The sequence below is a fragment of the Syzygium oleosum genome, unplaced genomic scaffold (genome assembly GCF_021117445.2).
Source record: "Syzygium oleosum isolate NSW1041296 unplaced genomic scaffold, Sole_v2.1 Sole_v2.21, whole genome shotgun sequence".
Lineage (NCBI taxonomy): Eukaryota > Viridiplantae > Streptophyta > Magnoliopsida > Myrtales > Myrtaceae > Syzygium > Syzygium oleosum.
In genome coordinates, this window is record NW_026607505.1 from 1,124,885 (window position 1) to 1,139,019 (window position 14,135).

At 41.9% G+C, this 14,135-nt stretch overlaps 2 protein-coding genes and 1 pseudogene across 2 annotated transcripts; 2 read left to right on the plus strand and 1 right to left on the minus strand.

The window, feature by feature from the left end:
• Positions 1–1,789: 1,789 nt before the first annotated feature.
• Positions 1,790–3,066, minus strand: LOC115677484 (probable xyloglucan endotransglucosylase/hydrolase protein 23). The gene is made up of 3 exons (XM_030600662.2): positions 2,651–3,066; positions 2,345–2,538; positions 1,790–2,216 (listed from the first exon to the last, which is right to left on the minus strand). Exons 1-3 carry the CDS (start codon positions 2,942–2,944, stop codon positions 1,811–1,813), a joined length of 894 nt encoding a protein of 297 aa, XP_030456522.1. The 5' UTR covers positions 2,945–3,066; the 3' UTR covers positions 1,790–1,810.
• A 3,886-nt stretch (positions 3,067–6,952) lies between these two features.
• Positions 6,953–8,410, plus strand: LOC115677485 (probable xyloglucan endotransglucosylase/hydrolase protein 25; annotated as a pseudogene).
• Positions 8,411–10,759: 2,349 nt separating this feature from the next.
• LOC115666402 (probable xyloglucan endotransglucosylase/hydrolase protein 23) lies at positions 10,760–12,167 on the plus strand. Its single transcript, XM_030588136.2, has 3 exons — positions 10,760–11,191; positions 11,293–11,486; positions 11,587–12,167. Exons 1-3 carry the CDS (start codon positions 10,910–10,912, stop codon positions 11,987–11,989), a joined length of 879 nt encoding a protein of 292 aa, XP_030443996.2. The 5' UTR covers positions 10,760–10,909; the 3' UTR covers positions 11,990–12,167.
• Positions 12,168–14,135: the final 1,968 nt, after the last annotated feature.

The following is a 14,135-nucleotide window of genomic DNA, read 5'->3' on the forward strand; positions in this document are numbered from 1 at the left end:
TGAAGAAGGAAAAGAGAAAGAAAATAAAATAAATAAAAAATTAAATTAAATATTATTAATAAAAAAAATTAAAAATCCACGTCAAACACCAGCCATGCCACGTAAAATGGTTAGTCTTCACGACAGCGATTTCCCATCAAAATTGAGCAGATTGACTCAATTAGCAAAATTGGAAGGTTCAAAGTGCAATAATTTTAGAACTTTTTTGACAATTTTCCCCAATATCCAGCTGGGGTTAAAGTATTTTATACATCGGTTATATGGCTAATATGATTTAGTCGATATATACCCCGTTAATATTTGTGTTTGAATTTTGAAATGAACGTTTCTAATCGGTCGATTTCTTCATGCATCACTGTCGCATCGTATGCTGTACAAGCAACAAGCAAAGTCTACTATAAAGCCTTTTTTGAGTGGGAGAAGGGAAAAGATTAATCCTTCTTGGGTAGTTGGGCGTCTTTGACTCTTTAATATAAGTAGCCGTCGACCTATTTCATCTGTTACAAAAGCATTGACGTACGTAGGTATCTGTGATATGTCTTAGCTTGATCAAGTCGGTCCTAAAAGCAAAGGAAAGAGGAGCACAAGTCAACCCTCAATTACCATATTTCACATTAACTTTGGTTTGACACGCGTTTAGGCCTACAAACCGCAGCATATAGCAAATAATACATGGAACTAACCAAGGTATTTAATTGGAAGAAGCATCCTCCTTCCGATGTTTCAATGAGGAAAGGAATAATTTAATCTCAACCTAGTAATCATGGAAAAAGCTTTAGTATCAGCTGGTTTAGTCGTCCTTTTCTTTGATAAGGTAGAGGAGAAAGCAACGTTTGTCTACTCTAGCTTGTGTTTAATTGACTAATAATCTAGTAGTGGTAGTAGGTTGAATTGGCCTCAGAAAGAACTCATGCTATGGCTAAATATGCCATGCATTAAAAGAAAGAAAGACATGCTTTTACATTAAAGAGAGCCCCCCGTGCCCCCCCCCCCCCAAAGAGTGATTCTTGTCCCACATTGAAATTCTCCCTCCCATTAAAAAATATCCACTTCAGTACCGTCCATGTTACGAAGGATAATCAGCATCTACATCAATAATTTCTGGCTAAATTAGTCAAATAGACTCAATTAACAATATGTGAAAATATTTAAGATTCAATAAGCATAATAAAAAAAAATTGGACTGAATTGATAAAAATATAATAGGTTGAGGACTTTTTTTGATAATTTTCCTAATATTAGCTAAGGTTGATGGAGTTAATGAGTGATTCTTTAGTTGCTTTGGATGGAGAGGAATCATCATGACTCAGGTGTCGCCTTCCAAACTTGTACAATACTGAAAACGATCGTAATCAAGATCCTCTGGGCAATAGGCTTCGCTTAGATTATTGTTCATTTGAATAAACAATATAGTATAGTTAGTATCTATATATTGTGTCTCTTCACATTTCCTTGTCGCTTGTTTACGTGAAGACACAGGTCTCTGCCACCTTTAGGCAGTAATTCAGACTTCCCCGCAACTACCATGCAACGATGCTTAGTCCAAAAAACAATAATTATAAGACTATGATTATAACCTCACCTCGAAGCAGACATCATCTTCTGTCAAGATAAAACACATTCAAACTCCATCACATCATCAAATTGATCAACATATTATTGACTTGGTAAACCATGAGGATGTCTCGTGTACACCCACAGCGTAGAGAAAATATTCTCCACAGCGTACGAATTAGTCACAACACTTACAAATTAATGGAATGAAGGCATACTTATGAACATTATCATATTTTTGTTTATGTGCATGATCTCATGACTTAGTCCTTAGGGTGCACTCCAGAGGCAAGCCCTGAGGGAATCGCTTGGTGTCCTGGCAATAGTCGTAGATCATGTACTTCTGCTGGACCGACTTCATCGTCTGCTGGCTCGCCGCATCGAGTTGCTGAGAAAACCATGGGTATTTCGCCGCCGCGGCCGAGGAAGAAGGGCACGAGGAGGCTCCGTTGGACCAAACGCACGCGCTCACATTGAAGCCCCTGAAGGAGGCGGTGAAAGGCGCTTGCGACCAGTCGGTCTTCACGAGGCCGCCCCGGGTGGCCCAGTCCTCGGCGTCCCATAGGGACGAGTAGAGGGTCATGGGCTGGCTCTTCGGGTACGCGACCCCTGCTGCTTCCAAGTTCTTGAACTCCCTTATTGGAGTCCCATCCACATAGTACCTGTTTTTTTAGCAAGCAAGAAAAGAGACCCGTCATTCGTTATGTTGTGAAGGACCTCCAATCGGCGTTACTTTAGGAGGAAATTTGTTTGTTCAAAGGTTTACATGATTAGGACGAGAAGTACTTACACGATGTGCGAAGGATTCCAGAGAACAGAGTAAGTGTGAAAGTCGGCTGTCGGGTCGAACCAGAGATAGAATTGCTGCTCCCTATTGCCTTTGCCTTGGCTGTACAAGTTAGTGTGCAGGATGTAAGGGTCGCCGCTCAAGTTCCCCAAGAACTCCAAGTCTACCTCGTCCCAGGTTGATCCGTCCGAGTGCAACTGCAAAACAAGAATGACATCATTCGTGTTAGCACCATTAATCGAAATCCCTTTGGCTACTTAAGTATTGATCAAAGACGGATTTTTAGTCAAGCGAGTCGATCATACTTACGTAGAAGGTGGTGACGGTGCCGGCGGAGTTGCCGGGGACGAGCTTGATTTGCATATCGAACTTGCCGTAGAGGTATTGGTTCTTGGACCTGAAGCCGGAGCCAGAGGCCTTGTCCAGGGAGAGAGCGACTAGCTGGCCGTTGTTCAGTACCTGGACCCGGCCATCTCCGAAAGTGACATCGAAATCTTGGTAAAAGTTGCCGGCCAAAGCGACCACGGAGGAGCTGATGAGGATGGCGCACACGACCAACATGGTCGTCCTAGGAAATGAGTTTGGAGAAATCGAGGTGGCCATTGGCAAAATGCTTAGTCGCGACCTTAGTTGAAGTGGGACTTTTTGCTATGGCGGTGTGGGAAAGTGGGTGGACTTTTTTGGGGTGTTGAAAGAACTTGGAACTCAAGGATGATGGTTGTTCAAGGCTCGGAAGAGGGTATTTATATGAAGCGTTTGGCGTGTTGAGTACTGTTCCAATTTACGAAATGGTAAAACGCAATTTGGCCATATTTTTTTGGTTGGTGGGTCCTAGGAAGTGAAGAGTTTCACAGCTGGAAACCAAAAACCAAGGCGAAAAAGCTTATTGGCAACTCTCAATTTTTAAAAGGGTCTTCGTTATCATCTTAAATGATGACGACCAGTACAAATTCATTTCATCAGCCCCTCCTAACATTTTTTTATTATTTGTGGGGTCTTTCTGGACGGGTGTTATGTGGTGGGATGGGATGGGATGGGACTAATTGGGGTGGCTGTAGAAGCAGCATGGTTGCTTCTTCCCTGCTGTCCTTTGTGGTTGTGGATAAGAACATGGGGCTCGAGTTCATTGGTTTCTATTGGAGTCTAATAGCGCGTGGTATAAAGGGGTGACACGATTGACCGACTAATCATGAGAGCCGTGGTTAGTGTGCTGCTGTCTCTAGCAGCTTCTGGAGCGCAATTAAAACATGACAGCTTGTGATGGAGGCAGTACTACAATAAGGATAGGGTTCTGTCCCATTTTGTAAGCAGTGGATGTGTTTCAGACTTTTTACCGACAAAAGGGCATAGGAATTTCGCTCTCTAGTAAGAAGGCGGGGTCTGGAAGGCCGCCCCGGTGGGGGTCACAGGGGGCAGAACTCCTTGGCCATCAAAGGATTTTTATAATTTTGATTTGTATTTTATTGATAATTTAAATTTTGATTCATGAACAACTGTTGTCTATATATAATAAATTTCTCTTGTAATTAAAAATTGTAAAAAAAAAAGTAAAAGGTGCTAGTTACAGTGAAATTTTTCTACTAGATGTAGTTCTAATTTTAGGGTGAACCTGAATAGTTTAAGGGTAAATTATAATAAAACCTCGTGTCTCGACTTCTCTTTCTCGTCTTTACTCTCAATTTCGTTATGTTTGTGCATATAATTCTAACGATAAGTAGATATTTAAAAAAGTTGATCATATTTATAAATCTATAACAATCTTGCACATCACACTATAAATTAAGCTTGTACGCCCTGATTTTAATATTTTTGGCATTGCTCATAACTTTTTATGATTTACATGCATAAATGTACCCAAAGGCTACAGTCCAAAATGCTTTCTAGAAAGATCTAGCCAGGTAAAGGCCGACATGAGGGCCAAATTTTTTTGTCACTTGGAGCAGGTTTATGTGGTGGCTAGTTGTTAAAAGATAAATTCCTAGTGGTTTCTAGAAAAAATCAATATTTTTTTTTAGACTGGCAATTTTTTCATAATTGATATCAACTAGACATGGCCACGGGCCGGTTTCGGCCCGGAACCGGCCCAGGTCAAACCAGGGACCGGCCCGTTGACCGGGCCCCCCGGTTCCGACAATTTTGGAACCGGCCAAAAAAAAAACTACAGATAAGTGGAGAAACTCTTTTTTCCCAAAATTTGATTACAATGTACATTTTGATTACATTTTATATTGAATAATAAATTATTTCATAATTTGATAATTCATTATTTTTTTATTTCATAATTTATTTTTTTAATTTTTACCGGCCGGTTTCGAGCCGGGCCGGAACCAGAACCGGCCCAGAACCGCCGGTTCCGGTTCATACATGGCCACGAACTGGAACCGCCGGTTCCGAACCATGGCCATGTCTAATATCAACCTCGAGTGCTCAAAGATTATAAAAAAGTTTATCTATGTGTGGAGACATAATCTACCAATTAAATTACTAATTTTTTTCCTATAGAAGATTTAGATTGCAAATGCATGAGAGGGATGTCAAATTAAGACCAACCAAATAGATTAAAATCCACTAAAGTCCTGGTATGTGAGCATACAAAGATGTCTATGAGTACATTAGTCAATATCCAGCGTAGTTGCATGTGATAGAGGTTAAAGTATCTTATACATCGGTTGTATGGCTAATATGATGCAGTCGGCATATCCCCATTAATATTTGTGTTTGAATTTTGTAATGATCGTTTCTAATTGATTGATTTCTTCATGCATCACTGTTGCATTCTATGATGTACAAGATACTTCTCGGTAGGTCTGGGGTTCAACTTAAGGACACCATCTCAAGAAGCTTTATACAAGCAACAAGCAAAGTCCACTATGGAGCCTTTTGGAGTGGGAGAAAGGAAAAATTGAAACTATAAATACATAATCCTTCTTGGGTAGTTGGGTGTCTTTGACTTTCTGATATAAATAGCCGTCGAACTATGTCATCTGTCACGAAAGCATTGAGGTACGTTGGTGTCTATGTGATATGTCTTAGCTTGCCCAAAGTCGGTCCTAAAGCAAAAGGAAAGAGGAGCACAAGTCAACCGTCAAATTACCATATTTCGCATTAACTTTGGTTACGGATGGCACGCGTTTAGGCCTACAAACCGCAGCATATAGCAAAGAATACATGGAACTAACCAAGATATTTAATTTGAAGAGGCGTCCTCCTTCCGATGTTTCAATGAGGAAAGGAATAATTTATTCTGAACCTAGTAATCATGGAAAAGCTTTAGGATCAGCTTGTTCAGTCGTCTTTCTTTATTTGAACCTAGTAATCATGGAAAAGCTTTAGGATCAGCTTGTTCAGTCGTCCTTTTCTTTGATGAGGTAGAGATAGAAAGCAACGTCTGTCTACTCTAGCTTGTATTTAATTGACTAAGTAATCTAGTAGTGGTAGTAGGTTGAATTGGCCTCAGAAAGAACTCATGCTATGGCTAAATATGCCATGCTTTTAAGAGAGAAGACGTCTGTCTACTGCTTGTATTTAATTGACTAAGTAATCTAGTAGTGGTGTGGTGTTACTTGTATGGTAAATATTTTAAAAGAAAGAAAGACATGCTTTTACATTGTAGTGCATGTTCTTGTCCCGCATCGGAGTTCCCCCTCCCCTTAATACTAGTCCTAAAATTTGTCGACACTCGCTTGTGGTATTGTGGTTTATAGATAGCCCGTTGAGTACACACTATTACCATTTGCTCGAAACCCCCTGATTACAAAAAAGCATCTCCCTTTTGTAACCAACATATTAAGCTTTAGATCCCTGATAAATTAAACACTCATACCATGCAGTAGGACCAATGTATTAGCATAAGCACCATGTGGCGGTTTCTTATATGCTGAGGTGGCTAAATTGATGTAAATTAGGATTATAATATTCTCATTCCGATACGATAACACCACACTGGGCAATGTACATTAGATCAATATTAGGTTGTATTAGGTCTAGATATAATATCATAAGGAATATGGAGGGGTATACCAAGCTTAATTGGTGCGTTTAGTGGATTTTCCTTGAGTTTGAGTATGAAAATTAAGAATGGATAATGAGTTTGAGTTTAGGAATAAGGAATATGAAAATTAATAATGAGTTTGAGTTTGAGTTTGCGTCTAGATATAATATGAGTTTGAGTTTGAGTTTGAATATTAGTTTGAGTTTGGTTTAGATGGCAAGGCGCGTGGCCGCCCGACAAACCCGGGGTCGGTGCATAAGAGGCACGAAATAAGTGCGAGGCTCAGGATTAGCACGAAACAGGCTCAGAAATTAGAACAAGTGTTGGCTCATTGATTCCTCTTTGAGCGGTCGCTTGTGTCACTATATGCCCATCCTCGCCGTTCTTTCTGGCCTCTTTCCCCTTCCCTCTCGCCATCTGTTGCTTCTCCTCACTACTTGGCATTTCCCTCTTAACATCTTCCCTCGCTCTCTCACCTCTTAAAATTTCTGCCGTTCCCATATATAAGGGGGGGACCCATAAGCCAAAGGAAGAGAAAGAAAGAGCCAAAACACATGCACTCAAATGATCTCTGTTGCCACTCTTTGTCTAGATAAGTCTCTAGCTGCTTCGCCTTCAATATGGGTTCTCCCTCATCAGAAGCAAAGGGACTGGTTTTATGTGTAGTTTCCATGGTGGCTTGGTCGTGCTTGTCGCTAGTTGCTCAAGCGAGTGATTTCAACAAGGACTTTGACATCAATTGGGGCGATGGACGTGCCAAGATACTCGACTCCGGAGAGCTTCTCGTGCTCTCTCTCGACAAGGACTCCGGTTCCGGCTTCCAATCCAAGAACTAGTACTTGTTCGGGAAAGTCGATATGCAAATTAAGCTAGTCCCCGGGAACTCGGCCGGCACTGTCACCTCCTACTATGTAGCTCTTTGCATAGATATATGTGCACAATCTTTTAATTCATCTTTAGGAGAAATTAGTGATGATGTATGCTGACTAATGAGTTAGTTGTCGTGGGTTTTGCTTTGTGCAGTTGAAATCGGATGGGACATCGTGGGATGAAATAGACTTCGAGTTCTTGGGGAATTTGAGCGGTGACCCTTACGTGATGCACACCAATGTGTACACCCAAGGCAAAGGTGACCGAGAGCAACAGTTCTACCTTTGGTTCGATCCCACCGTTGATTTCCACACCTATTCGATCCTTTGGAATCCACATACCATCATGTAATGCATTTTATTATCTACCAAAAGATGCTAGAATCATATTATGACCGATTTACGAAAGTTCTGCAGATAATAATATGACAAGTCTTATCGAGTAATATAAATATATTATCACATCATCTACTGATAATGAAAGGACTTTAATCAATCTTACGTGCTTGTAGCTTTGCTTATCTCTCTTGAATCGCACGACCATTTAAGGAATTGAGTAAAGCTAGACTAAAGTATTTGCAAAGATTGGTATACACAAAGTTGTGTAACTATATGCTACTTCTTGCTTATTCTTCTCAAAGATAATTACAGTTGGTATGCTCCTTTTTTTTTTCTATTTTTTCCAGATTTTCTGTGGACAACACACCCATCAGGGAGTTCAGGAATCTGGAGTCCAAGGGCGTGGCCTTCCCAAAGAGCCAGCCGATGAGACTCCACTCCACGCTGTGGAACGCCAACGATTGGGCCACGAGAGGCGGCCTTGTGAAGACGGATTGGACCCAAGCCCCGTTCACGGCCTCCTACCAGAACTTCAGCGCTGAGGCCTGCGTTTGGGCCTCCGGGTCGTCGTCCTGCGGCCCGATGGGCCAGCCGGTGTGGCTCACGGCGAAGATGGATGCAGATGGACAAGTGAAAATGAAGTCGGTGGTTTAGGATTACATGATCTATAATTACTGTACTGACACCAAACGCTTCCCTAGTGGATTTGGTCCCGAGTGTGCTGTCATGTGAAGGGCTCATGTTGTGTCATATCATATGTGTGGCGTGTATAGTATACAAGAATAATGGCGACCCAAGAGATGTGCTGATTTGGGATGTGTAGCACCTAATATGTATAAGTGTATTTTGTGATGTGGTCTTTGGTCTATGAAAAAGGAAATCACCAATCTTATCAACAAAATAATGTCCAGTGAGATTTGGGATGGTAATTGTACTTTAAGAAAAGGTGTCTATCATCGGATATATATTTGCACAACACCGTTATAATGATCCTGAAAAGGGAATACTGATTTGTATATTGGGATAAAAAAAACATAAATTGTGCTTTTCTAATCAACCTAAGCCTTTTGGAATTGAGGATATGCATTCAAATATAAACTAAGGACAGTTTCATGGAAGCGAACAGTCGATGAACAGTATAACCCTATCTTCTTTTTCTTTTGGACAGAAACATTGCCCATGAAGACATTACTTTCCAAGTTATGCTAATGGTTTGGGGACCAAAGTCATATGTGTATATGGATTTCAAGCTTACCATTTGTTTCTAAATGCAAAGTGCATGCGGCTTTTCTTCTTTCTCATATTGAGAGAGACATGGTTGTTAGAGCTTATGTCAAGGGGAAAAGTGCCAAAAAAGTCATAAACCTTTTGTATTAGTGCCAATTTAGTCCTAAACCTTTTTTTAGTGTCAATTCAGTCCTAAACCTTTTGCATTTGTGCCAATTTAGTCCTAAACCATTTTTTGGTGCCAATTCAGTCCTAAACCTTTTAAATTGGTGTCAATTCAGTCATAAACCTTTTGTTTTTGTGCCAATTTAGTCTTTCCGGCCAATTTTGACCGGAATTTGCCGACGTGGATGCCTGCCGGCCGGCGGCCTGTCACCGGCACCGACGTGGCGCCGACATGGACAACTTTAATAATATTTTAAAAAATTTTAAATTTTTAAAATTTTTTCCTTTTTTTCTTTTTTTTTCCACTTTTTTTTTTGGTCTCTCCCTCTTTCCTCTTGCCGGTCGCCGGTCCGGCGACCGGCCAGAGGCCAGAGGCCGGCGAGCTCGACCTCGCCGGCCACTGGCAAGGGCGAGCCTCGCCTTCGTCGGGCGAGGCTCGACCTCGCCAGATCCGGCGAGGTCGGGCCTCGCCCAACCATGGCGAGGCTCGAGCCCTCGTCGGAGGCCGCGGCGAGGGCGAGCCTCGCCATGGTCAGGCGAGGCACAAGCTCTCCGGATCTGGTGAGGTCGCTGGGCGAGGCTCGAGCCCTCGCCGGGAGGCCGCGGCGAGGGCGAGCCTCGCCATGGTCGGGCGAGGCCCGACCTCGCCGGATCTGGCGAGGTTGCTGGGCGAGGCTCGACCTCGCCCGACCATGGAGAGGCTCGCCCTCGCCGCGGCCTCCGGCGAGGCTCGAGCCCTCGCCGGGCAAAGCCGCCCTCGTCAATGGGGCGAGGTCGAGCTCGCTAGCCTCTGGCCTCTGGTCGGTCACCGGACCGGCAACCGGCGAGAGGAAGGAGGGAGAGACCAAAAAAAAAAGTGTAAAAAAAGAAAAAAAAGGAAAAAAAATAAAAATTCAAAAAAAAATTAAAATATTATTAAAGTTGTCCACGTCGGCACCGGTGACTGGCCGCCGGCCGGCAGGGGTCCACGTCGGCAAATTCCGGTCAAAATTGGCTGGAAGGACTAAATTGGCACAAAAACAAAATATTTAGGACTGAATTGACACCAATTTAAAAGGTTTAGGACTGAATTGGCACCAAAAAAAGGTTTAGGACTAAATTTGCACCAATGCAAAAGGTTTAGGACTAAATTGGCACCAAAAAAAGGTTTAGGACTAAATTTGCACTAATACAAAAGGTTTAAGACTTTTTTGGCACTTTTCCCTGATGTCAAGCGTACACACAATTCAAAGATTATGACTTTTAATCTATTACTTTTCTTATATTATGTATGACCAATGCAAATATTTTTCTATAAAATATGCTCAACAAACACCCATGTTGAACGTATTGACAAATCCGATTATAGTATTTTGGTCCCCATGGGACGAGAACTTAGTTGAGTTGTCAAAATGGAAGAAGTAGAGGAAACTGCGTGCAGCTCTGACTGGTGAATCTCTAGAGAAATAGAGAAGCTGGCAAGCAATTCATTAACTTTCGGCCAATAAAGGTTTGGGGAAAAAGCAGCGACCGCTCCTGGTAAAGCAATTTAGCTGGCGGTGAAGAGACGATGGAGCTGGTCTCTGCGTGGGAGTGGGTGTGCGTAGGGAAGCTTCGGGTCGACTGGAACCGCGTCGCCTCATGATTTCTTAGAATGATGTAGGGTTGGTATGTTGCTATTCGTCTTTCTTCTTCCATGAAAATTTTTATATCAGAAGCCAACTGTCCACAGCTGAGTTGATGTTGAGATTTGACTCCCAGCGGTCCTTCTTTGCCTCTCCTCTTCTCTCACACGTCTTCCCCTTCTCCCTCTTTGGCACGAAGCTATAAATACCATCTGCATATCTCTCTCAATTCATCAAGCAACGCAAACACCCACATCTCTTTTACTCCCTCAGTGTCTCCTCTTCAGTCTTCGCTCTCATATCATCTCCTTGGAATTTGCGTCTCTTCAGCAACTACAGCAGCAGCAGCAGCAGCAAACAGAACACGCCCAATATGGCCTCTCTTTCTGCTTCTTCGCTTTGCATCACCACGCTACTGCTCGTGGTCGTTTCTTGGGCAAAATCTGCCTCCGCCCGCAACTTCTATCAAGACTTCGACATAACCTGGGGAGATGGCCGAGCTCAGATCCTCAACAATGGCGACCTCCTCACTCTCTCCCTCGACAAGGCCTCCGGCTCCGGCTTCCAGTCCAAGAACGAGTACTTGTTCGGCAAGATCGACATGCAGCTCAAGCTCGTTCCCGGCAACTCCGCAGGCACTGTCACCGCGTACTATGTAAGTCTCCTTCTTAATCAGTTTCTGCCCCTTGATCTTCAAGATTCGTTCTTTTTTTTCAAGATCACATTTCTAATCTTTGCTATGTTGTAATTCTACAGTTATCTTCCAAAGGGTCGACGTGGGACGAGATAGACTTCGAGTTCTTGGGGAACTTGAGCGGCGATCCCTACATTCTTCACACCAACGTGTTCAGCCAAGGCAAGGGCAACCGAGAGCAGCAATTCTATCTCTGGTTCGACCCAACTGCTGATTTCCACACCTACTCCATCCTCTGGAATCCACAACGCATCATGTAAGAATCAAATCCTCAAAATGCGATCTTACCTGCCTCTACATTGCACTGCACTTTTCTCTGCGGCATTTACTCAAAATCTCGTCTGCGACCATTGCAGATTCTCAGTGGACGGGACTCCCATCAGAGAGTTCAAGAACGCAGAGTCCATCGGTGTTCCCTTCCCCAAGGCCCAGCCCATGAGGATATACTCGAGCCTCTGGAACGCGGACGACTGGGCAACCAGAGGCGGGCTCGTGAAGACGGACTGGACACAAGCGCCCTTCACTGCTTCCTACAGGAACTTCAACGCCGATAACGCCTGTGTTTGGTCATCTGGCTCATCATCTTGCACTTCAAGCACTTCATCTTCTTCGGATGGGAATGCATGGCTATCAGAAGAGCTCGACTCGACAAGCCAAGAGAGGCTCAAGTGGGTGCAGAGCAACTACATGATCTACAACTACTGCACGGACGCCAAAAGATTCCCCCAAGGCCTCCCTCCCGAGTGCACCATGTCCTAGACGACACGAGACATAGGATTTGTAGAAAATTTTCTTTTTCTTTTTTTCTTTTTGAGCCAATTCTATTCGTTTGTGAATCTCTATATGTGGCCGAGGAGCAATTGATATTCTTTTATTCTTTGACATTTGAAACATTCCTATCTTCACTCAATGAAACAGAAATTCATCTTGGATTCCATACCATTGCTGTGATTCTAGGTGCAAATGTTTTCGCATAACCCTAAAGTCTAGGTCCAAATTCTAGTCATCTACACAACAAATATCTCGGTACTGCTATTTCCACGGCCTATAAGGTTCCTTCCACGGCTAATTTAGAAAAGCGACAGAACTGCCATCAATTGAAAATGAACATATTCAACATGAAAATGCGTTAATATATCTCTCTACAACGAATTTGCACAATTAGTTCGGGGATGAAACTTTTCTTGCTCCTTCGATTTTGCGCCGCCTGCAACACCACCACTGGTACAACAATTGTACCAGATACATTAGATTCATCCATGTTCTTTCCTAAACAATTTGAACTACCAAGTAATGGTTATGTACTTGGCTCTGACAAGAACCTAATCATGAGTTGGGCAAGCAGTTACTGCGTCTTTGAATTTATATGATTCTTGTGAGGAAATTGTTTCGTGCGTTTGATTCTCTTCTCCAGTACGTTTTCTCTTTTGTCATTCCTAAATTCGAGTAACTTGTGTTAAGACACACAAGTCACACGATACATCTGCAATTGAGATAATCTCAATACTCACAAAATGAATGTAGACACTAGGTTCAAAAAATTTGGTAAAGTTGGATTAATCTGTAGTAATACTGTGCTGTAAAATATTATATGTTCGAAAATACATGTTTTAAAACTATGACATCGTAAAGCTGGGTGAAGCGATTTCAAGAAATTATAGTAGCCTTAAGGGTACTATAAGGTGATTGCCAAATACCTTTAAATACTGCAATACATCTCTTCACTGCCGCTACTACGGAAAAACTATAACAAATATAACATTTTAGTATTTTGCATCCAGTGATATCGAAAGATAATCAAAGTGGCATCTTGTCTCTTTCAAGTTTCATCCCCAACTCTTTATTCAAAACATATTCAGAGTTAATTATGCATACAAATACAAAGGAAATTTACAATGAGTTGCCTTATTCAGTGTCCCTCTCATGCAATCTACTTTGAGTTTTATTAGAAGCATCCACCTAACTGCAAAGCAAAAGATCATAGCAACAAGTCCTTCACACGATATGCAATGTGAGATAGGTTACAACCATATTTGCGCCGAGATAGAACTGAAAACATTATTAAATTTTACATTGTAATGAAGAAGCATGTCAGAAAAGATTCATGCTCGCAAAATGTTTTCAATTATAGCTCATATTGCAACAGTAGCAGTAGAGTACATCAACCATACGGATCCTTTAAAACCTTATGCGCTACTGATATATGTGCTCAGCAATATCCATTTAAATTGACAAGAAAAAGTCCAAGTTGTACAATTTAACTGATTTATTTCCATTATGCATATTCACTCAAATTGTCAAGCATTAGAATTGTCGCGACTTAACCTCAGGGTGCACCACCTAGGGGTTCGGCTAATGGATTATTAAGTTTAGGCCCAATTCAGGCTCTCTCAAGCCCTTACCAATTCGCGACTTGAGGGTTTAAGTTCTTAACATGCAAATCATTTCAATCAGGAGTCGCCACTAATCTATTTTTTGTGAGTTAATTAGAAACCCGAGTAAAGTACTTTACTCCTACGAACTAGAGATTATGGATTCGAAAACTTGATTACGCTAGATTACTCTAACGCCCTTTCGGTACCTTTCTCTTTTATTCAAAAAAAAAAATGTTTGCAAGCAGCTTGGATTGATTTTAAACATATGTACTAACATGTGAGGTGATCATGCGGATGTACAACCATTAATGAAATACCCAATAAAGCAAAGTAATAAGTAAATTGCAAGATAGGGAGGAAAACTTACCTCGAAATAACGAAAGTATCTGCAATGTTTGCTAAAAAATCACATAATTATCATAAATATGATTTCTAATTAACATGCAATTCCATTCAAATCTTTTTTAGGGTTTTCTTTTATTTGAATGAGAACTAACCTATATGCAATGCATGTAATGCAATTACTCTAA